General features: G+C 46.0%; 1 protein-coding gene across 4 annotated transcripts in view; it reads left to right on the top strand.

The window, feature by feature from the left end:
- NR6A1 (nuclear receptor subfamily 6 group A member 1) overlaps positions 1–18,816 on the top strand; it is an 82,985-nt gene extending 64,169 nt beyond the window's left edge. For 3 of the 4 annotated variants that reach the window (XM_081967655.1, XM_081967654.1, XM_081967652.1), the window contains exons 9-11: positions 7,266–7,387; positions 9,002–9,154; positions 10,879–14,329. In XM_081967655.1, coding sequence (XP_081823781.1) covers positions 7,266–7,387; positions 9,002–9,154; positions 10,879–10,967 — 364 coding nt within the window. In that variant the 3' untranslated portion in view covers positions 10,968–14,329. Of the gene's footprint in view, positions 1–7,265; positions 7,388–9,001; positions 9,155–10,878; positions 14,330–15,724 lie in introns of those variants that run through there. The other variant, XM_081967653.1, reaches the window with a different exon arrangement.
- Positions 18,817–21,958: the final 3,142 nt, after the last annotated feature.

Genomic DNA, 21,958 nt, shown 5'->3' with positions numbered 1-21,958 from the left:
ACTGTGGGGTCCCTGGTGCTCCCTGAGCTGGGTGGTTTTCCTTGCAGGCGTTTCATGACCCAACTAGGGAACATCATCAATGCTAAACGGAGTGGGGTTTGCGGAGAGAAGAGGAAGAAGGAGAAAAGGGAGGAGGACTGTGGGGGGTCTCTGAGCTTGGTTCTTTTCATGACCCAACTAGGGAACATCATCAGTGCTAGAAGGGAGTGGGTGTTCTTGGAGAGGAGGAGGAGGAGGAGGAGGAGGAGGGAGGAGGAGGAAGGGGGGAGGAGGGGGGAGGGGGAGGAGGAGGAGGGGAGGAAGAGGAAGGGGAGGAGGAGGGAGGAGGAGGGGGGGAGGAGGAAGAAAGGGGGAGGAGGGGGAGAAGGAAGAGGAGGAGGGGGCAGAGGAAGAAGAGGGCGGAGGAAGAAGGGGAGGAGGAGGAGGAGGGGAGGAGGAGGAAGGGGCGGAGGAAGAAGGGGAGGAGGAGGGGGGAGGAGGAGGAAGGGGGCGGAGGAAGAAGGGGAGGAGGAGGGGGGAGGAGGAGGAAGGGGGGAGGAGGGGGAAGGGGGAGGAGGGGAGGAAGAGGAAGGGGAGGAGGGGGGAGGAGGAAGAAAGGGGGAGGAGGAAGAAAGGGGGAGGAGGGGGAGGAGGGAGGAGGAGGAGGAGGGGGGAGGAGGAGGAAGGGGGGAGGAGGAAGAAGGGGGAGGAGGAGGAGGAGGGAGGAGGGGGAGGAGGAAGAAGGGGGAGGAGGAGGAGGAGGGAGGAGGGGGAGGAGGGAGGGGAGGAGGAGGAGGAGGAGGAGGAGGGAGGAGGAGAAGAAGAAGAAGACTGTGTGGTCCTTAGTGCTCTCTGAGCTTGGTTGTTGTCTTGCAGGCGTTTCATGACCCAACTAGATAACATCATCAGTGCTAGAGAGTGGGGTTTGTGGAGAGAGGAGGAGGAAGGAGAAAAGGGGGGAGGAGGAGGAGGATTGTGGAGTCCTTGGTGCTCTTTGAGCTTGGTTCTTTTCTTGCAGGCGTTTCATGACCCAACTAGGTAACGTCATCAGTGCCAGAAGAGAGTGGGGTTTGAGGAGGAGGGGGAGGACGGTGGGGTCCTTGGTGGTCTCTGAGCTCGGCTGCTTTCCTTGTAGACGTTTCATGACCCAACTAGGTAACGTCATCAGTGCCGGAAGGGAGGGGAGGGGAAAGAGGACTGGGGGCTCCTTAGCGCTCTCTCAGCTTGGTGGTTTCTTTGCAGGCGTCTCGTGACCCAGCTAGGGAACGCTATCAGTGCTAGGCATCCGGGGAACATCCATCAATCTGTTTGAAAAGGGGGTGCCCTCTCCCCCCCCCTTTGGATCCCAAACACCAACAGACCCAAGTGAAGCAGAAGCCCAGGCCGTCCTCGACTTACAACCGCTTGCTTAATGACGAACCGTCCCCTTAGTTAACGCTTAGTGTGAATAAATTAACAGCAGCATGGGGGGGGGAGCGGCTCGTGGTTATTTTTCACGCTGAACAACCTTTGCAGCATCCCCCCCCCCCCCCGTGGACAGGTGGTTGACGTGAGGAGGAGGCTTGGCAAATGATTCGGGTTTACAACGGTCAGACGATCCCCCTTCTCGCAACCTTCCGATGAGCAAACTCGAGGGGGGGGAACCCAGATTTGCTTAACGACCTCATGAGCTTCCCCCAATGACTTTTCGCTCGTCATAAGGTTGAGAAAAGGAGGGATCCAGCCCCCCAATTCCTCCAGGGTTTCCTTCCATCCCCCCAATTCATCCAGGACTCCCCCTCCAGCCCCCCAATGCATCCAGAACTCCCCCTCCAGCCCCCCAATGCATCCAGAACTCCCCCTCCAGCCCCCCAATTCATCAAGAACTCCCATCCCAGCCCCTCAATTCGTCCAGGACTCCCCCTCCAGCCCCCCAATTCATCCAGGACTCCCCCTCCAGCCCCCCAATTCATCCAGGGTTTCTTTCCATCCCTCCAGTTTATCCAGGGGTCCCATCCCAGCCCCCCAATTCATCCAGGGCTCCCCCTCCAGCCCCCCAATTCATCCAGGGCTCCCCCTCCAGCCCCCCAATTCACCCAGAACTCTTCGGCCACCCCTGGGGACTTCCTATCGTGCAGATGTGAGCGTTTCCTTTAACCCCTCCATCCGAGCCTCCCCGAAACCAGCTTTTGAAGACGTCAGTCGTGTGTTTCCCCCCCACCCCACCCTGTCCCCCCCCCCACCCCAGGACAAAACCCCGATAAAAGAAGACATCCCCTTTCCAGATGTTGAGTCTGCTCTTTCGCCACCAGCCCCCTGGGGCCACAGGGGCTGTTTGCCGCACATCTGCCTCGCCTCTCCCACTTTCGTTGTTCTTTTTTTGGAAACCTTGACCCGCCCTGGGCTGCCTTGAAACTCCCACCCTCCCTCCCTTTAAATCAAGCCTTGTCCGTCCTTTCAACCCCCTCATCCACACTCCGACACCCCCCCTCCCCTCACCCTCCAGTTTTCCCCCAACTGCACATTTGCAACGGGGAGTAAAATTTATAGCATCTGGCTTTCTCATCTCCGTTCTCTTATCAGGAGCTGAAAAAGGGCTGCTGCACCAGCCGGCAAATTTGCTCTCTGGGGGGGGAGCGCCAGGGGGAGGGGGCTCGGGTGGTTCTTTAAAGTGGGGGGGGGGCAGACATCTCCAGAAAGAGACAAATGCAGAAGAGCTGACCCAGACGCAGATACTAGGGTACTTAACCCTAGAATCAGAATAACAGAGTTGGAAGGGACCTTGGAGGTCTTCTAGTCCAACCCCCTGCCTAGGCAGGAAACCCTATACCGTTTCAGACAAATGGCTATCCAGCATCTTCTTAAAATCTTCCAGTGTTGGGGCATTCACAACTTCTGGAGGCAACTTCTGTTCCACTGATTAATTGTTCTCACTGTCAGGAAATTCCTCCTCAGTTCTAAGTTGCTTCTCTCCTTGATTAGTTCCCACCCATTGCTTCTTGTCCTGCCTTCAGGTGCTTTGGAGAATAGCTGGACTCCCTCTTCTTTGTGGCAACCCCTGAGATATTGGAAGACTGCTCTCATGTCTCTCCTAGTCCTTCTTTCTCTTAAGCTAAACATACCCAGTTCCTGCAACCGTTCTTCATATGTTTTAGTCTCCAGTCCCCTATTCATCTTTGTTGCTCTTCTCTGCACTCTCTCCAGAGTCTCCACATCTTTTCTACATCGTGGCAACCAAAACTGGATGCAGCATTCCACCTTAGTAAAGGTGTCATAACCCATCACGTGATCTTGATTCCATCCCTCTGTTGATGCAGCCTAGAACTGTGTTGGCTTTTTGGGCAGCTGCTTCAGACGGCTGGCTCCTATTTAAATGGTTGTCCACTAGGACTCCAAGATCCCTCTCACAGTTACTACTGTTGAGCAAGGTACCACCTGTCCTATACTATACCTGTGCATTGGGTTTTTCTTGCCTAAATATAAAGATTCCCCTCACACACATATGTGCTAGTTGTTCCCGACTCTAGGGGGGATAGGATAGAACAGACAGAACAAAACAAAACAAAACAGAGAAAAATGCAGTAATAGGATAGAATAGAATAGAAAATATGGAATGGAATGAAGAATAGAATAGAAAATAAAATAAAATAAAATATGGAATGGAATGAAGAATAGAATAGAATAGAAAATATGGAATGGACTGAAGCATAGAATAGAAAATAAAAAAATAAAATATGGAATAGACTGAAGCATAGAATAGAATAGAAAATATGGAATGGAATGAAGAATAGAATAGAAAATAAAATATGGAATGGACTGAAGAATAGAATAGAAAATATGGAATGTAATGAAGAATAGAATAGAATAGAAAATATGGAATGTAATGAAGAATAGAATAGAATATTAAATAAAAGAAAATATGGAATGGACTGAAGAATAGAATATAAAAGAAAATATGGAATGGACTGAAGAATAGAATATAAAAGAAAATATGGAATGTAATGAAGAATAGAATAGAATATTAAATAAAAGAAAATATGGAATGGACTGAAGAATAGAATATAAAAGAAAATATGGAATTTGTCTGAAGAATAGAATATAAAAGAAAATATGGAATGTAATGAAGAATAGAATAGAATATTAAATAAAAGAAAATATGGAATGGACTGAAGAATAGAATATAAAAGAAAATATGGAATGGACTGAAGAATAGAATATAAAAGAAAATATGGAATGGACTCAAGAATAGAATAGAATTCTTTATTGGCCAAGTGTGATTGGACACACAAGGAATTTGTCTTTGGTGCATAAGCTCTCAGGGTACATAAAAAAAAAACATTCCCCAAGAATCATAAGATACAATACTTAGTGATAGTCATAGAATACTAAATAAGCAATCAAAATCACACCAGGCCACTAAATAAAACAATATAAATCATAAAGATACAAGCAACAAGGTTATAGTCACAAGTGGGAGGAGATAGGTCATAGGAAGGATGAGAGGAAGAATAGTAAGACAAGTCTTGGTAAGTAGTTTGAGAATGGCAGGGGACAGGAAGGCTTGGAGGAACACCGTCCGATGGGTCGGACACAATTTCGCAAGTAACAACAACAACTAGTTTAACAGGATTCGTTGTTTAGCAGAGTGATGGCATGGGCGGGAAAAACTCTCCTTGTTTCTTGCTGTTCTATGTTCTTTAACGTCATTTTGAGAGTAGGAGTTGAAACAATTTATGTCCAGGATGCAAAAGGTCCGTAGATATTTTCACAGCCCTCTTTCTGACCCGTGCAGCGTACCGAGTCCTCGATGGAAGGCAGGTTATATTAGCAATGGCTTTTTCTGCAGTTCTAATTATCCGTTGAAGTCCGTGTCGGTCTTAATTGATTGCAGAGCCAAACCAGACAGTTATAAAAGTACAAATGACAGGCTCCATCATCAGTTCTCTGTAGAAATGAATCAGCAGCTCGGCGGTTTGAGCTTCCTGAGTTGGCACTTTGTTGTGCTTTTTGGATGACATTTTTGATGTTGGGAGTCCACACATTTGCTAGGGGCTGATGGGAATTGTGGTCCAGGGCATCAGAGGGCACTTGTCTTTTTGGAAAGGGTCTCTTGGCAGGGAGGGCTCGGTCACAATGCTTTTTTTAAAAAAAGATTTTTATTTACTTTTCAATTTAAAAAATATAAATACATGCCACCTTTCCATAGGCAGTGTGTCGCCTGGGTACAAATATTTCTGCGCAATATCCTTCCGTAGATTGTGATTCATTGAACAGTTAGACAATTTAAAGCTCTTCGTTTGCTTCTTAACATATCTTCTAATGACAATACAATAATAACGTTAAACATAGTTATTCTCATTGTACTAATACAAGAGGTCTTCAAACTTGGCAACTTTAAGACTTGTGGACTTCAACTCCCAGAATTCTCCAGCCAGCATAACTTACTCTCTTGTAATCCCTTCCTCTGCGATTTTTCCTCTTCGAACAGAGGTCTTCAAACTTGGCAACTTTAAGACTTGTGGACTTCAACTCCCAGCATTCTCCAGCCAGCATAACTTATTCTCTTGTAATCCCTTCCTCTGCGATCTCTCCACTTAGATCAGTGCTCTTCAAACTTGGCAACTTTAAGACTTGTGGACTTCAACTCCCAGAATTCTCCAGCCAACATAATTTACTCTCTTGTAATCCCTTCCTCTGCGATCTCTCCACTTAGATCAGTGCTCTTCAAACTTGGCAACTTTAAGACTTGTGGACTTCAACTCCCAGAATTCTCCAGCCAACATAATTTACTCTCTTGTAATCCCTTCCTCTGCGATCTCTCCACTTAGATCAGTGGTCTTCAAACTTGGCAACTTTAAGACTTGTGGACTTCAACTCCCAGAATTCTCCAGCCAGCATAACTTACTCTCTTGTAATCCCTTCCTCTGTGATCTCTCCACTTAGATCAGTGGTCTTCAAACTTGGCAACTTTAAGACTTGTGGACTTCAACGTTGAGTCCACAAGTCTTAAAAGTTGCCAAGTTTGGGGACCCCTGCTAATACTAACAATTGTCATTTTATTCTTATCTCTATCTTGGTATATTTTCTACGCTTCTTCTTGCCGCCCTCTCTTATTTCCAATTTCCTTTTTCTTAAATTCTCTAGCCATTGGTAAAACACTTCCCAAAACACATAATAATCACTTTTCTCTTTCTCCTTAATTGCTAACGTTAGTCTATCCATTTCGGCTCGGTCACCCTGCTAAGGGTGACCTTGTGCTGGAGCTCTTCTTCCATGTGTTGACTTTGGCTCTCTACGGGATCTTGGGTGTGGGGGATGGGGAAGGACCCTTCCCTTCCTCTGACCCCCCCCCCTATGCCCCGATAATCTGAGCCAGGGACGTGTTTGAGTTCTGTTTCAGCAGGTCAGCCCCATCCTGGCCTCGGGGATGGTTATTGCATAACGGGATGCTCAACTAAATCCCTCCGGTGTAAATAACATTTACTTTATATATATATTCGTAGATTTTCACGGGTGTAGGTGTGCTGGTTTTGTTGTATTCGGGTCTTTTCCCGTGTAGGATTGAGATTGTCTTGGCAACGTTTCGGCAAGATCTCACTTGCCATCTTCAGGCTTGGGCTTAAAATGGGATCGGAGCTGCCGTCTTTCTGTAATCTTTCTGGGTGATACAATGATACAACCACACAACCAATCATTCCACTTACTGAAACAAAGCCAGCACCCCATCCCCTCCCACCAAGATTTACAGAAAGACGGCAGCTCCGATCCCATTTTAAGCCCAAGCCTGAAGATGGCAAGTGAGATCTTGCTGCTTTCAAAGCAGATTGGTGTGTGTGTGTGTGTGAGAGAGAGAGAGAGAGAGAGAGCAAATCAGTGGGGGTTGTGTTTGGCTACAGACAATCTCAATGGGGTTTATATAATTTGAACTCTGTTCGTTTTAAATAAAGTAAGAGATTCAGATTAGGGATTCGAACCGCCGAACTGCCCACCTTCTGATCGACAAGCTCAACGTCATAGCCACGGAGCCACCGCGTCCCCAAATTCGGTCTATAAGACACACCTAAATTTTCGCCCACTTTTAGGTGTGTGTGGGGGGGGGGAAAGGTGCGTCTTATACTCTGAAAAATACGGTATATAACACCCAGTCAATGGCTGCTCTATCAATCTCTTTGCTCCTGTTTCTTCTGCTGCCTCCTTCTGTGCCTCCTCCTTTGGCTCCTCAAGGCAGGAGCTGATCACCCCTAGAGGGAGAGGTCAGAAGTTTGTGGATGGAGCCCTTTCCACCTCCTTTTTCTCCCTTTCTGAAGGTTCAGCGAAGAAGGGATGGAAGTTATGGAGAGACTCATCTACCTCTACCGCAAGTTCAGCCAGTTGAAAGTCAGCAACGAGGAATACGCCTGCATGAAGGCCATCAATTTCCTCAACCAAGGTGAGTGGCCGCCAAGACACCAGAAGATCACACACACACACACACACACACACACACACCCTCTCTCTCCCTCTCCATATATATATTTGTTTTCGTAGATTTTTACGGGTGTAGGTATGCTGGTCTTATTGTATTCGGGTCTTTTCTGTGTAAGATTGAGATTGTTTAATCTCAATGGTTTAAAGTCCTACTTAAACCCAAAACCCAGCTTGAAGATGGCGAGTGAGACCTGGCTGAAACGTTGCCAAGACAATCTCCATCTTATATATCTATCTATCTTTTTCTTTATCTTTATTGGTATCTATCTATATCATCTATCATCTATCTATCTTTATCTATCTATCTATCTATCTATCTATCTATCTATCTATCTATCTATCTATCTTTATCATTATCTCTCTCTCTCTATCTATATCTATCTATCATTATCTCTCTCTCTATCTTTATCTGTATCTCTATCTATATCTACCTATCTATCTATATCTATCATCTTTATCTTTATCTGTATATCTATCTCTTTATCTGTATCTATATATATATCTTTATCTGTATATCTATCTCTTTATCTGTATCTATATATATATCTATATCTATATATCTTTATCATTATCTCTATCTCTATATATCTAACATCTATCTATCTTTATCTCTATCTCTATCTATCTATCTTTATCTATCTATCTTTATCATTATCTCTCTCTATATATATATATTTATCATCTATTTATCTATATCTATCTATCTTTATCTTTTTTCTTTATCTCTATCTATCATCTATCTATCTCTTTGTATATCTATCTCTATCTTTATCTATCATCTCTCTAGCTATCTATATCTGTTTATCGTCGATCTTTATCTATCTATCTATCTATCTATCTATCTATCTATCTTTATCATTATCTCTCTATCGTTCTATATCTATATATCTATCATCTATCTATATCTATCTTTATCTGTATATCTATCTATCTATCTATCTTTATCTATCTTTATCATTATCTCTCTCTATATATATTTATCTATCATCTATTTATCTATATCTATCTTTCTTTATCTGTATCTATCTATCATCTATCTATCTCTTTGTATATCTATCTATCTATCATTATCTCTCTATCTATATCTATTTATCTATCGTCTATCTATCTTTATCTATCTATCTTTATCTATCTATCTATCTTTATCATTATCTCTCTATCGTTCTATATCTATATATCTATCATCTATATCTATCTTTGTCTGTATCTCTCTCTCTCTATATATATATCTATCTTTATCATTATCTATCTTTCTGGTGCTTACATGCGCAACAGGCAGCTGCTCTTCCAGTTTTTTGCCGCTCCCCCGCATGTGAAAAGCAGCTGGCCGACGCGCCCGAACCCGAAAGAGCAGCAGGGGGCCAGCTCCTGTGCCCAGAGAGATGGCTGTGCGTGCCACTTCGGGCACAGGTGGCCTCGGTTCACCATCACCATCACCCTCTCCCATTTCAGACAAATGATTGTCCAATCCCTTCTTAAAAACTTCCAGTGTTGGAGCATTCGCAGCTTCTCGATCCATAGATGATCTTCTTCCTTCTCTTCCTCCTCCTCCTCCTCCTCCTGTGCCTCCATCCAGATATTCGGGGCCTGGCCAATGCCTCACAGCTGGAGCAGCTGAACAAGCGATACTGGTACGTCTGCCAGGACTTCATGGAGTTCAAATACCCGCACCAGCCAAACCGCTTTCCGGATCTGATGATGTGTCTGCCAGAGATCCGTTACATCGCAGGTAAGCCACTCATCCAGGTTCAGGAGATCCTCCTTGGGCTGGAAGCCGGGAGTCTCCCAAACACAGTTTGAGAGCAAGTAGAAGGCGCAACAAAGATGTCCTTGCTTAGGTTAGGACTTGTAGACTATAGATCTCCAGATGTTCTGGATGAAAGCAAGCCCAACGTTCTTGAGATGTTCCTACAGGCTTATCCTAGGAGAGCAACTGGGCTCTTGGGAAGACTTTTGAGATTTGGGAACGATGTTTGTCATCCTGGGCAACTCTACGATGTGTGGGCGTCAACTCCCATCAGGCTGGGGAATGCTGGGAGTTGAAGTCCATACATTGTACAGGTGCCAAGGTTAACAAACGCTGCTCCATACCTATCTATCCATCCATCCATCCTCTACCCACTCACCTACCTATCTCTATCTCACTCTTTATCTATCTCTCTATCAGCTGTGGTGGCTCAGTGGTTAGCGTGCAGCATTGCAGGCTAACTCTGCTCACTGCCAGCAGTTCGATCCTGACCGGCTCAAGGTCGATTCCGCCTGTCCCCTCCCTTTCCATGTTCGGTAAAAAAAGGACCCAAATTGTTGGGGGCAAGATGCTGACTCTGTAAACCGGTTAGAGAGGACTGCAAAGCACTGTGGAGTGGTATATAAGTCTAAATGCTCTGGCTGTTTCTTTCTTTCTTTCTTTCTTTCTATCTATCTATCTATCTATCTATCTATCTATCTATCTATCTATCTAATAATCAATCTATCTTCATCTATCTATCTCTATTTTTATCTGTCTGTCTGTCTGTCTCTTTATCTATCTTTATAATTATTTTTATCTATATCTATCCATCCATCCATCCACCCACCCACCTACCTATGTCTATCTCACTCTTTATCTATCTCTCTATCAGCTGTGGTGGCGCAGTGGTTAGCGTTAGACATCTATCTATCTATCTATCTATCTATCTATCTATCTATCTATCTATCTATCCATATCTATCTGTCTGTCTGTCTGTCTGTCTGTCTATCTATCTTATAATCAATCTATCTATCTTTTTCTATCTTTATCTATCTATATCTCCATATCTATCTATCTTATAATCAATTATCTATCTTTTTCTATCTTTATCTATCTATATCTCCATATCTATCTATCTATCTATCTTATAATCAATCTATCTTTATCTATCTATATCTCCATATCTATCTATCTATCTTATAATCAATCTATCTATCTTTTTCTATCTATCTATATCTCCATATCTATCTATCTATCTATCTATCTATCTATCTATCTATCTATCTATCTATCTATCTATCTATCTATCTATCTATCTATTTTTATCCCCGTCTGTTTGTCTCTTTATCTTTATTTTTATCTATATCTATCTATCTATCCATCCATCCATCCACCCACCTACCTATCTCTATCTCACTCCTTATCTATCTCTCTATCAGCTGTGGTGGCATTGCAAGCTAACTCTGCTCACTGCCAGCAGTTCGATCCTGACCAGCTCAAGGTCGATTCCGCCTGCTCCCTCCCTTTCCATGGTCGGTAAAACAAGGACCCAAAATTGTTGGGGGCGGGGGGGGCAAGATGCTGACTCTGTAAACTGCTTAGCAGAGGTGCCGTTAAGGCATTGTGAAGCGAGCTATAAAGTCTCGCGGGCTACGGCTGTTGGCATCCCAGCGGGACGCGGGTACGGGAGCCGCGATTCACGCTGGGTTTCTTGCTCTTGCCAGGAAAAATGGTGAATGTCCCTCTGGAGCAGCTCCCCCTCCTCTTCAAAGCCGTCCTGCACTCTTGTAGAGCCTCCATGAACAAGGAATGAAGCCGGAGCTCCGTGACGCACCCTCCCCCCCAATACACACACACACACATACACACACACACACACCAGGAAAGAACGGAGCAGACGCCCTGCGACGGAGGGACCGTCCCAACTGCCTCCCGCGGGGCAGCGGCGAACCTCGCTACCCAGAATCCTTGGGGACGAAGGGAACGTCGTTCGTTCGTCCGGCTGTTTCTCGGGTGTGCGCGTGCACGTGTGTGTTTGTGAAGAGGGGGTGTGTATTGATTTGTGTGTCTGTGTGTGTGCGCCGTTTTTTTTTTCCTTTTTCCTCGTTCTTCCTTTTTGACTCATTTTTCTCTAATATTTATTTCACGACAGAGATGAATGTATGATTTTTTTTTTCCAACCCACCAGCACCGTTATTTTTTCCTCCCCTTCCCCACCCACCCCCACCCACCCACTCCCCCTCGCCCGCCCCTCACTGTTTTTGGGTATGTGGGGGGGGGTTGGGAAGGGGCGTCCCCCTCGCAGTTTACAGAATGTGAAGATGTTAGTTACAGTGTTTTGTTTTGTTTTTCGGGAAGGGGGGTGGGAAATAGATCCTGTTTTTTTTTTGTACTGGGGAGGGGAGGGAGCGGGGTGGGGGGGGTTTGGGCTGATGACTAAGACTACCTCAAGGAGAAGGTGCTGCTGTCACTTCTGCAGCTCACACCTCAAGGGCACATCCCAGGGGGGCCGTTGCCTCTGTCCCCCCACACCCCCACACCCCACAAACACCCCAGCCGTAGCCCACTCCCCTAGAGAAGTGCCAAGCGAGAGGGCAGAGATGGAAGCAGCTGCCTTCCTCCCTTCCCTCCATCCAAAGCCTGCACACACACACACACACACACACACACACACACACCAGAAAAGCTAGACAGGTATCAGGGCGCTCAATCCATGCCCTGGATTGTCCCAAAGATGCTTTTTTTTTTCAAGCAGCAATTGGACTTTTCCGGTTTTTCAATAAAGGAGAATATTGTGAAACCAGAGGGGTCCTTGGTGCTCTCCGAGCTTGGTGGTTTTCTTGCAGATGTTTCACGACCCAGCCAGGTAACGTCATCCGTGCTAGAAGGAGTGAGATTGGGATGAAGAGGAGGAGGAGGAGGAGGACTGTGGAGTCCTCGGGGCTCTCTTGAGGTGGCTTGTCTTACGACCCAACTAGGTAACATCATCAGTGCTATTACTGTAGGAGACTAGTAGGTTGATGTTACCTATTTAAGGTAGTTGGACGTCTGCAAAAAAACCACCAAGCTCAGAGAGTACCAAGGACCCCACAGTCGTCCTCCTCCTCCTCTTCCTCCCCCTCCACCCAAACCCCATCCCCTTCTAGCCCTGATGATGTTATCTGGCTGGGTCGTGAAACGATTGCAAACTCAGAGAGCACCAAGGACCCTCTCGTTTCTCGTTTTCCTTGGAAGGCGTTTTTCGCTTCTCATCCAAGAAGCTTCTTCCGCTGGGACTGGAGAATGGAGGGATTTACATTCCTTGCAGACAGGAATATATATATAGGAACAGAGATATACTGTGTATAGGGATATAAATCCTTCCATCCCCCACCACCATCCAGTCAGAGCTGAAGAAGCTTCCTGGATGGGAAGCAAAATGTCTTCAGAGGAAAAAAAAAGACAAGGAAGTCCAGTTGCCTCTTGAAAAAAAGGTCCACCGTGACCTGGAGGGCGGAGAATCTCCATAGACATTTAGCATCCCAGGGGTTGATGCTTCTTCCGTTGAGGAAGGGGGGGAAGGGTCCCCTGAATTTTCTCAGCTATTTCAGATCCAGGCCCCACCGTCCACTTGTCTTGGACCCTTACTCACACAATAGCACGGAGCTTGGAAACGTGGCTTAGTCCACGCCATCCCTTCTCCCCGTCTACGTGGCTCAATCAAGCTGAAGGGCCCTCACCCCAAGGCTTGGCCCATCTCTAGGCGAGCGGCTGGGCTGAGACCGATCCAGGAACGGCGGGTGAAGGGAGGGGGGGTCTCCTTGCCCCCCACCCCACCCAGGGGCCAGGAAATAATTTGAAGGCTTCACCCCAAAATCTCGCATTCCCCACCCCACCCCAAACCTGGCTATAGGTTCCTAGGCCCCTTGCATTTGAGCAGGGATGGTGCCTCCGGCTCGGCTTGCCTCCCCTTCCCCATTTGACGGTTGCTGACAGATGCCAGCAAGGCAGAACGGGTAAAAGAAAATTGTGGCTGGGATTGACCGTGGGGGTCTCCCTAACTGGAGCATGCCGGTTACCCCAGCCACATTGTGGGTTTTTTGTCTCAGGAAAATCCCCTCCTTCCTTCGAAACCAGAAAATACCTCAACAGGCAGCGGCGCGATCCGAACGGGTCTCCCTGTCCTCGGTCAGTTCCTCGGGTGGCGGGAAAAGCTCGTTTTCCTTTCATTGCATTTTTATTTTCTCTCCTTTTTTTTTCTTTTCTTTTTTTCCCCCTCGCAAAGAGCTGTCCACATTACGAGAACCAGGCGTTACCGTTTTGGCCAGCTGGCGGGTCTTGTGGGGAGTGGCCGAAAACCCAGGCATGGGGAAACTGAGCCCAAACTTCGGGCTCGAGACGGGAATTTGAACCCCCCTCCTCCCCCTCCTTCGTGGCCCAAAATGGCCTCCACAGAAGGAAATCCTCCACAGTTGCAAACTCCCATTTGGCATCCTTAATATTACGCCCTTCTCCCCCACGAGCGGGAAACAAAGGGTCAAAAGGAGCGGATGCCCAGAGCCAGAAAGTAACGCTTGGCCATTGCCGGTAACGCCGCTATCGTCCCAGCGCAGAAGGGCTCGGAGGAAAGCTGTCAAACAGGGTAAACTGAATGTAAGGTGTTGAGGAACTCAGGTATTAGGTGAAGAAAAGTAGGAATGTAGTTTAGAGATAACGTAGAACGATTCTAGGTCCCCGGTAGATCGGTGTGAAGGACGCCCTTCTTTTCTTTTCAGTTCTCTTTCTGTGTCTTTTTTTTTTTGTGAAAGGGAGATGCGCGTGTACCTGCCACGGGGCAAGGGGGAAGTGACGCCCATGCTAATGGGTGCTTTTTTTCAAAAAAATAACTTTTGAGTGGGGGGAGCTTGCTTGGCAGGAGGAGGGGATTCTGGGAGTTGATGTCCACCCGTTTGCAAACGGCGGGGGTTGAGAATGGTGACTTCCGGACATCTCCGCGGTGAGGAACGTAAGCAATAACAAGCAAAGACCTCCCGGCCCCTTGCCCCACAAGCAAAGAAATCCCCCTGCCCTCCTTTTTTTTCCCCCTCCCAGCTTTCGGCATTCCACTTCTCTCTTTTGAGTCCTTCAAACCAACTTTTCTCTTTCGTCGTCGTTTTATCGTCGCTGTTTTCTAAACTTGAACTGCCCCCTCTTTTTTTAAAATAAAAACCTCCTCATTTTATTTCTAAAAGCAGAAAAGCAGCCCTCTCCTCCCTCCCCGCCCCGCCTCTCCCTCCCTCCCTTTCTCGATCTGCTCCCCTTCCTTAAACTCCCATCTGCGCCTCCAAGTCTGCGGAGAGACCGAAGAGGGTTCCCGGATCGGGCTTTCGAGGCGGCAATCAAGGCGAGAGACGGAGGGAGGGGGAAAAAAAGGGACTAGTAGACTGAGAAGTAGATGGGCTTTGTTGTTTTTTTTAAAGAAAAAAAATTATGGTATTGTAGATGACAATGCTTGCCGGAGGCTCCTTCGGCGTGCTGGCGGCCATCGGCGGAGGGGTTTTGGGTTCTCCAGGTGGGTCACCTTGGCGGTGCCCACCGAAACTCAGGGATGTGTATTTATATAGAACCCAGAGCCCCCCCTGCTGCTGCCGCCCCCCCCCCCTCCCCCAAGCTCCCCAGGTCTCTTTCCTGGACTCTTGGCCACAGTTTCAGAGAGCCTAAAGCAGTATTTATCAACTTTTAGCTGCATGGATTTCAAGTCCCAGAATTCCCCAGCCAGCATGCTGGCTAAGGAATTCTGGGTCTTGAAGTCCATGCAGCTCACAGTTGCCAAAGGTTAAGAGAAACTGGCCTAGAGGTCAACTCCCTACCCCATCCCAGCCAGGGCAAGAAGCTGCTGGCTGAATTTGAATCGCGACTTTTCCTGTGGGCACCCATAAACCTCCACTGAGCCGCCTTCGGGATAGGATGTCTTATTATAATTTGTGGTTTTTTTAATTAATTTTCCTTTCCTGTGTATGAAAAAAATATATATGTCTTGTTCTAGTTGTTAACCTTATTGACTCGATTTCCATAACAAAACTACCTCTTGTGTGACATCCTGCTGAAGCATCTCCAAAGGGATTATATGGGGGAAGAAAGAAAGAAAGAAAGAAAGAAAGAAAGAAAGAAAGAAAGAAAGAAAGAAAGAAAGAAAGAAAGAAAGAAAGAAAGAAAGAAAGAAAGAAAGAAAGAAAGAAAGAAAGAAAGAAAGAAAGAAAGAAAGAAAGAAAGAAAGAAAGAAAGAAAGAAAGAAAGAAAAAAAGAAAGAAAGAATTAAAAATCCACCTTTTTTTAAATGCCAACCAGAAGAAATATTTGGCAAAGGGCTGTGTCCATCTCTCCCACTTTTCAATCAAGTTTCAGGATTTCCATTTATACACACAACATTCTATTCCTCAAAATATAAAATGCAAATAAAATAGTAGGGAAATGGGGAAGGGGGGGGGGGAAGCATTAATTTCTGTATTTAAATGAAGCCTCTGCTATCAATATTGGTGTTTCATTTTTTTTTTATTTTCATGCCCGTTATTTTTTCATCGTGTCTTTTATCTCTCTGTTCAAAACTTCCAGAGCTGAAATCAACAGCAGTGCGGACAAGGGAAGTCTGTGTCTTATACCATTCCGAATTTCACACATCTTTTAAAGTTAAGTCTCAATAATATGTGCTTGGTACGATGTGCAAATCCACTTAACCAACCCCTTGGATAATTCCCTCCCCTGCAAAATCCATTACTTCCAAAAGTTTAATCATAAAAGACCCCGCTTAAATTATCAAATGCTTTTTTCTGCATCCCAAAAATATTAAAATTGCTTGTTTCTGATTACAGTATTGTTAAGTATTCAATAACACTCAAGCCCATTCTCAGGTTTTCCCTCAATTGCCTTTTCTCAGCAAAAGCTAGGTTAGACTTCATGGATAAAACAGCTCCTTGAATCTTACAGACAATATTGCATTAAAAGGTTTTATAGTCATCTTTTAATAATGAAATCGGTCCACAATTTTCTCATCGAAGAAAGCATCTTGCCTTTCCTTTGGCTACAGAGAGATAATGGCTTCCTTCCAAGATGGAGGCATCCGAGATCCATGTTTCAGTGGCTGTTAAAGTTCAAAACTTTTTATAACATTGACTTCAGAAGCCATCTGGCCCTTTGCCTGTCTCCCGCTATTTAATAGCGTCTGTTCATTCATATTACCAGTTCATTCATAAGTCGCCTTTGCTCTTGTGAAAGCTTTCGTCAAAATGTTTTCATAGATAATCATCTTTTTTTAAAAAAATTGCATATTGACTTTATGCCTCTGGTCGAGGTTGGAGTAAAAATTATAAAATTGATTTTTTTTTTTAATAAACTCATTCATTAATACAATATCACCTTTTTAAAATTTTGTCTTTTATCGTTTTCTCTTAGTTTATATGCTAGTCATCTTTCTGGTCTATTTGCCTATATCAATTTTGTCTCTTAATTCCTGGATAGTCAACAAGAATTACTGCTTTCTTAATGATTTGATTTGATGTAAATTTTAAAAATCCATTACAAATCCATTTAAAATCCTTCTTCTGCAACTCAATTGATCTTTTCCTTTGCATCTTTTCTTGAGATTTTTTTCCCCTTGGATTTCTTCTTTTCTCCAAATGATTGTATTGAATAAAGTAATCTATCATTAGAACTTGACTTGAATCCCTAATTCCTTTGTCCAAATTATTGATGAAATTTTCATTTAGTTCCTTTTTTTAAATCCTTCATAATCGTTTTCCTCCTGTAGAACAATTTCATTTAATCTCCATCAATAATAATTCAGGATCTTTGATTTAAGTGTCAAAACAACTAGATTGTGAGCTGAATCTTTGCTCTTGATAATTTGAATCTTTTCTCTTTAACCTTTTGAGTTTGTCGCAGGAAAATGGAATCTTTCTGCTCTTCAAAATATCTATTAGGAAGGCATAAACTTTCTCTTTTTTCCCAAAATCCTGACAGGAATTTCATTCAAGACAGTTATGTCCACATTGTAAATTTTCAGTTTAGATTTGAAGGGGTAAATCCAAAACTTGTCCTCTTGTTCTTTATCTTGTAATTCCAACAAGGGTGTTTTATCTAGGTTGTTTTTTTTTTTAAATCCACTTATAAAATCTTATAAAGTAAAAAAAAAAATGTTTCCTTAATGCCCCCTGCAATTTGATGCATTTTACCGATGGTTTCCTTATCAACAACATTTTTTTTACATTTGCCAAGTATAAAAAATGCTACTAAAAAATCCAAGCAGATTCACGAAAGAGAAAAATAAATCCACCCGAAGAATTTAAATCCGTACGTTTCCGAGATAAGATTTTAAAAACAGATGCAGGGTCTCTAATCCCCTCCTCGCCATTTTCTAATTCCATTGTCTCCTAAATCAGAGCTCTCCAACTTCGGCAACTCTTAACGACGTGTGGACTTCAACTCCCAGAATTCCTCAGCAAGCTGGCTGAGGAATTCTGGGAGTTGAAGTCCACACGTCTTAAAAGTTGCCACGGTTGGAGACCGGTGGCCTAAACGATGTAGCCTAGGAAAGGAAAGGAAAAAAGCTGCCTGCAGCCAAAATAAAACCCCTGCCCTCTTTTAAAATAAGGCAATATACAGAATTAAGGCACATTTCACTGTCCGTTTTAAGAGCATTTGAAAAGAACTGATTTTTCACTATGAAGTTGCATCAGCTTCTCGGCTGCGCTCCAGAGTTTTCTTGCAAGCTGCACCTTTCCAAGGATCAAGCTTTTGATTCTGAACACCCTCCCAAGTGCAAAATAGGACAATTGCCTTAAGAGGTGGCTGCAAATACATCACAGCCATGGAGGGAGAGCTTGCTCTCCTTCTCCCCTTCTTTCATCCCTATTTTGGGGTATTTTATTTCATTTTTCAGGTAGCCCGGTGAAAAGGGGAGGGGGGTCTGATGCGCCGGGAGGAAGTTTGCTACTTCCTTGTTGCATGCGCGCCCCAAGCACATTGCTAACTCAGGGAGAAGCCGCAGTCGTGACGACTGCGTGTAAAGGGGCGTTACGGGTCAAGGTGGCGCAATCGGGAACTAGGACACCCTGTATGCCGCCACCTCCCTGCCAGCCTGATGTCGGCTGGTGGACGTCCGGCGTCTTCCCAACGCATGCATGGTTTTGCCCTCTGCACAGAGAAGACTCTCTCTGCCCAGTCCGGTTGCCTCTTCGCTCCCCTCACTCTTTCCTGGGGAGGGGAGTGGGGGGGCACGCTACCATCCACCCACCCTTGCAAAGTAGGAGAGATGGCACCCCTTCCGACCCGGTTGATTTCCCCCCTTAATCCCTTTGTCGCAAATCAGGGCAGTAGGATGTCACAATATCGCAACTCGTGAGTGCTTAGCTGTTAATGTTTTTCGCCTGCTCGGAGCTTGGAACTCAATCAGGCAGGAACGGATGGCAGGTTTTGGAAAGCAGCGGCAGTGCCTTGGCGCCTTCCCTCTGCCCGTCAGAGCCTGGCGGTCATCCCCCCCGCACAACAGCGAGAAACAGAAGGGGGGGCCACTTGGCTGGCATCCGTTTTGTTCCCGCAGCTCTTCTCTTGACTTTGACTACCTTTGGAAACAGGACCGATAAGTTTTCAGCCTATGTTTAGTAAGTGTTAAATATTTGAAACTTAATAAATGTGAACAGTTCTGCGCTCTCGACTTCTTTTCCTTTCGGGAGGTGGCTTGGCACCTTGTCTCGGGGGGGCGAGATTTTGGTCTTGGGCGAACTCAAATCTGAAAGGGGTTGAGAGTTTGGGGCAGTACATCACAATGGGGCAATTGCACACTATAAAAAAAGAGATGGACATTCTAGAAAGAGCGCAGAAAAGAGCAACCGAGATGATGAGGGGACCGGAGGCTAAAACGTACGATGAACGCTTGCAGGAACTGGGCCTGGCTAGTCTAGGGAAGAGAAGGACCAGGGGAGACAGGAGAGCATCTTCCAATATTTGAGGGGCTGCCCCAGAGAGGAGGGGGGGGTCAAGCTGTTTTCCAAGGCAATAAAAACCAAAAGTACACATACAGATTGGGTGAAACCAGGCATAATAGAAGTAACCGAGAGGGATCTTGGAATCTCAGTGGACAACCAGCTAAATAGGAGCCAGCCGTGCCAAAAAAGCCAATGCAATCCTAAATTGCATTAACGGGGAGACAATCAAGATCAAGTGAAGTACTAATACCACTCTATAAAGCCTTAGTAAGGCCACACCTAGAGTACTGCATCCAGTTTTGGTCGCCACACTATAAAAAAGATGTTGAGACTCTAGAAAAAGTGCAGAGAAGAGCAACCAGGATGATTAGGAGAAGCTCAAACATATGATGAACGGTTGCAGGAACTGGGCCTGGCTAGTCTAGTGAAGAGAAGGACCAGGGGAGACATGATAGCATCTTCCAATACTTGAGGGGCTGCCCCAGAGGGGAAGGGGTCAGGCTATTCTCCAAGGCACCCGAAGGCCAGACAAGGAAGAATGGATGGAAACTGACCAAGGAGAAATTCAACCTGGAAATAGGAGGATTTTTCTGACAGTGAGAACAACGGAACAGAAGTTGTGGGAGCTTCACCACTGGAAGCTTTCAAGAAGAGACTGGACTGCCATCAGTCAGAAATGGCATACGGTCTCCAGCTTGGACAGGGGGTTGGACTAGATGACCTATAGGGTCCCTTCCAACTCTCTTCATCTGTATCTGATCCAGGTAATGGTCAAGCGGTCCCTCCCGCTCCCCAGCCCATAATTTCTTTTGTCCATAAATTGGGCTGGCTGCCTTCGCCTTGCTAACCTCGTCTGGAAGGAGCTTCCTTTCCCAGCTTGGAAAGGGCCGTTATTTGTCCTCGTGGGGGAAGCTCCATATTGGCACACCGACGGAGAATGGAGTGAAGGCATCTAGCCAAGGATCATGTCTCCCCAAAAGGAGACGAGTCTCGCGTCATCTCCGCAACAGCCAGCTGGATTGACATGGCTGGAAGCTCCGGAGGAGGACCAGGATCTCTGGGAGAAGCTCAGCTGGGCACCGAACGTGGCTAGACACCTATCTCGAGCCACCCAAGGTCAGTTTCTGGTGCAGGAACTTGATCGGAGTCCTCTGCAGAGCTGAAATTCCACCAAACCGGAGCCCTGGCAGTCAGTTCCCATGACAACAAAGTCCCCGGTTGTAGCTACTTCCATGAAGATGCCAGGCCACCTTCTCCTCCTTCCTTCCTTCCTTTCCTTCCAGAGGTTGACGAGTGATTGGCCTCTCCTTTATGGAGATGAAGCTGGTGCCCTATCTCCATCCAATGGAGGACTTGGTACCTCTTGCGGCCTTGGAGAGGAGAAGGAGGAGACAGCCCGGTGTCCTTGCCCAGGGGCCGCTCCAGTCGCTTCGGGTCACCTGGGATGAAGAGCTGAACCAAACCAAAGGAGACTGCAGATATTTGGAGATGAGCTTCAAGCGGTGGACCGATGCTCTCGTGATGTCTGCCTCCTCGGAAGGACTTGAGTTTGGAAACCTCAGGATGACCAAGGGAGGTACTAATACCACTCTATGAAGCCTTAGTAAGGCCACACCTAGAGTACTGCACCCAGTTGTGGTCACCACGCTATAAAAAAGAGGTTGAGACTCTAGAAAGAGTGCAGAGAAGAGCAACCAGGATGATTAGGAGACTGGAGGCTAAAACACATGAAGAACGGTTGCAGGAACTGGGAATGTCTAGTTGAATGAAAAGAAGGACCGGGGAAGACATGATAGCAGTCTTCCAATATTTGAGGGGCTGCCCCAGAGAGGAGGAGGTCAAGCTATTCTCCAAAGCACCTGAAGGCCAGAGAAGGAATAATGGATGGAAACTGACCAAGGAGAGGTTCAACCTGGAAATAAGGAGGAATTTTCTGACTATGAGAACAATCAACCCATGGAACAGAAGTTGTCTTCAGAAATTGTGGGAGCTTCATCCCTGGAGGCTTTCAAGAAGAGACTGGAGTGACATCTATCAGATGTAGGCTCTCCTGCTTGGGCAGGGGGTTGGACTAGATGACCTATAAGACCCCTTCCAACTCTGGCATTCTATATTCAAAGGAAGAGAAGTTGCCTTCAGAAGTTGTGGGAGCTTCGTCCCTGGAAGCTTTCAGGAAGAGACTGGACTGCCATCGGTCAGAAATGGTATAGGGTCTCCTGCTTGGGCGGGGGTAGGGGGGTAGGGTTGGACTAGATGACCTACAAGGTCCCTTCCAGCTCTATTCTGGTTGGTTGATTCAACTTGGACATGAGACATTTTCCGACAGGGAGAACAATCCACCCATAGAACAGAAGTTGCCTTCAGAAGTTGTGGGAGCTTCCTCCCTGGAGGCTTTCAGGAAGAAACTGGAGAGCCAGTTGTCGGAAATGGTGTAAGGTCTCCTGCTTAGGCTGGGGGGTGTGGGGGGTTGGACTAGATGACCTACAAGGTCCCTTCCAACTCTCTTCATCTGCGTCTGTATCAGAGCTGGAGGAAACTGTGATTGCGTGTCACACCTGAAGAGGGGCACTGCTTTCTTTTTAGCAGGAATCTCACATGTGCTGCAGCCAAGCATTTCTCCCCAGTGTTCTTGACCATCATAAAGCTGCCCCTGCACATTTTTCAAGTCTTCCCTTCCCCGTTGGACATGCCGACTGAAGGTTCGATTCCCATCTCTCTCCTTCCTTCCTTCCTTCCTTCCTTCATTCCTTCCTTTTTCCTTCCATTCCCATCTCCCTCCCTCCCTCCTTTCCTTCCTTCCTTCTTTTTCTTTCCATTCCCATCTTCCTTCCTTCCTTCCTTCCGTCCTTCCTTCCTTCCTTCCTTC

Source organism: Natrix helvetica (assembly GCF_964273705.1).
Source record: "Natrix helvetica genome assembly, chromosome: 15".
Lineage (NCBI taxonomy): Eukaryota > Metazoa > Chordata > Lepidosauria > Squamata > Natricidae > Natrix > Natrix helvetica.
Note: the sequence above shows the minus strand (reverse complement) of the source record. Positions and strands in the feature narration are given on the sequence as shown.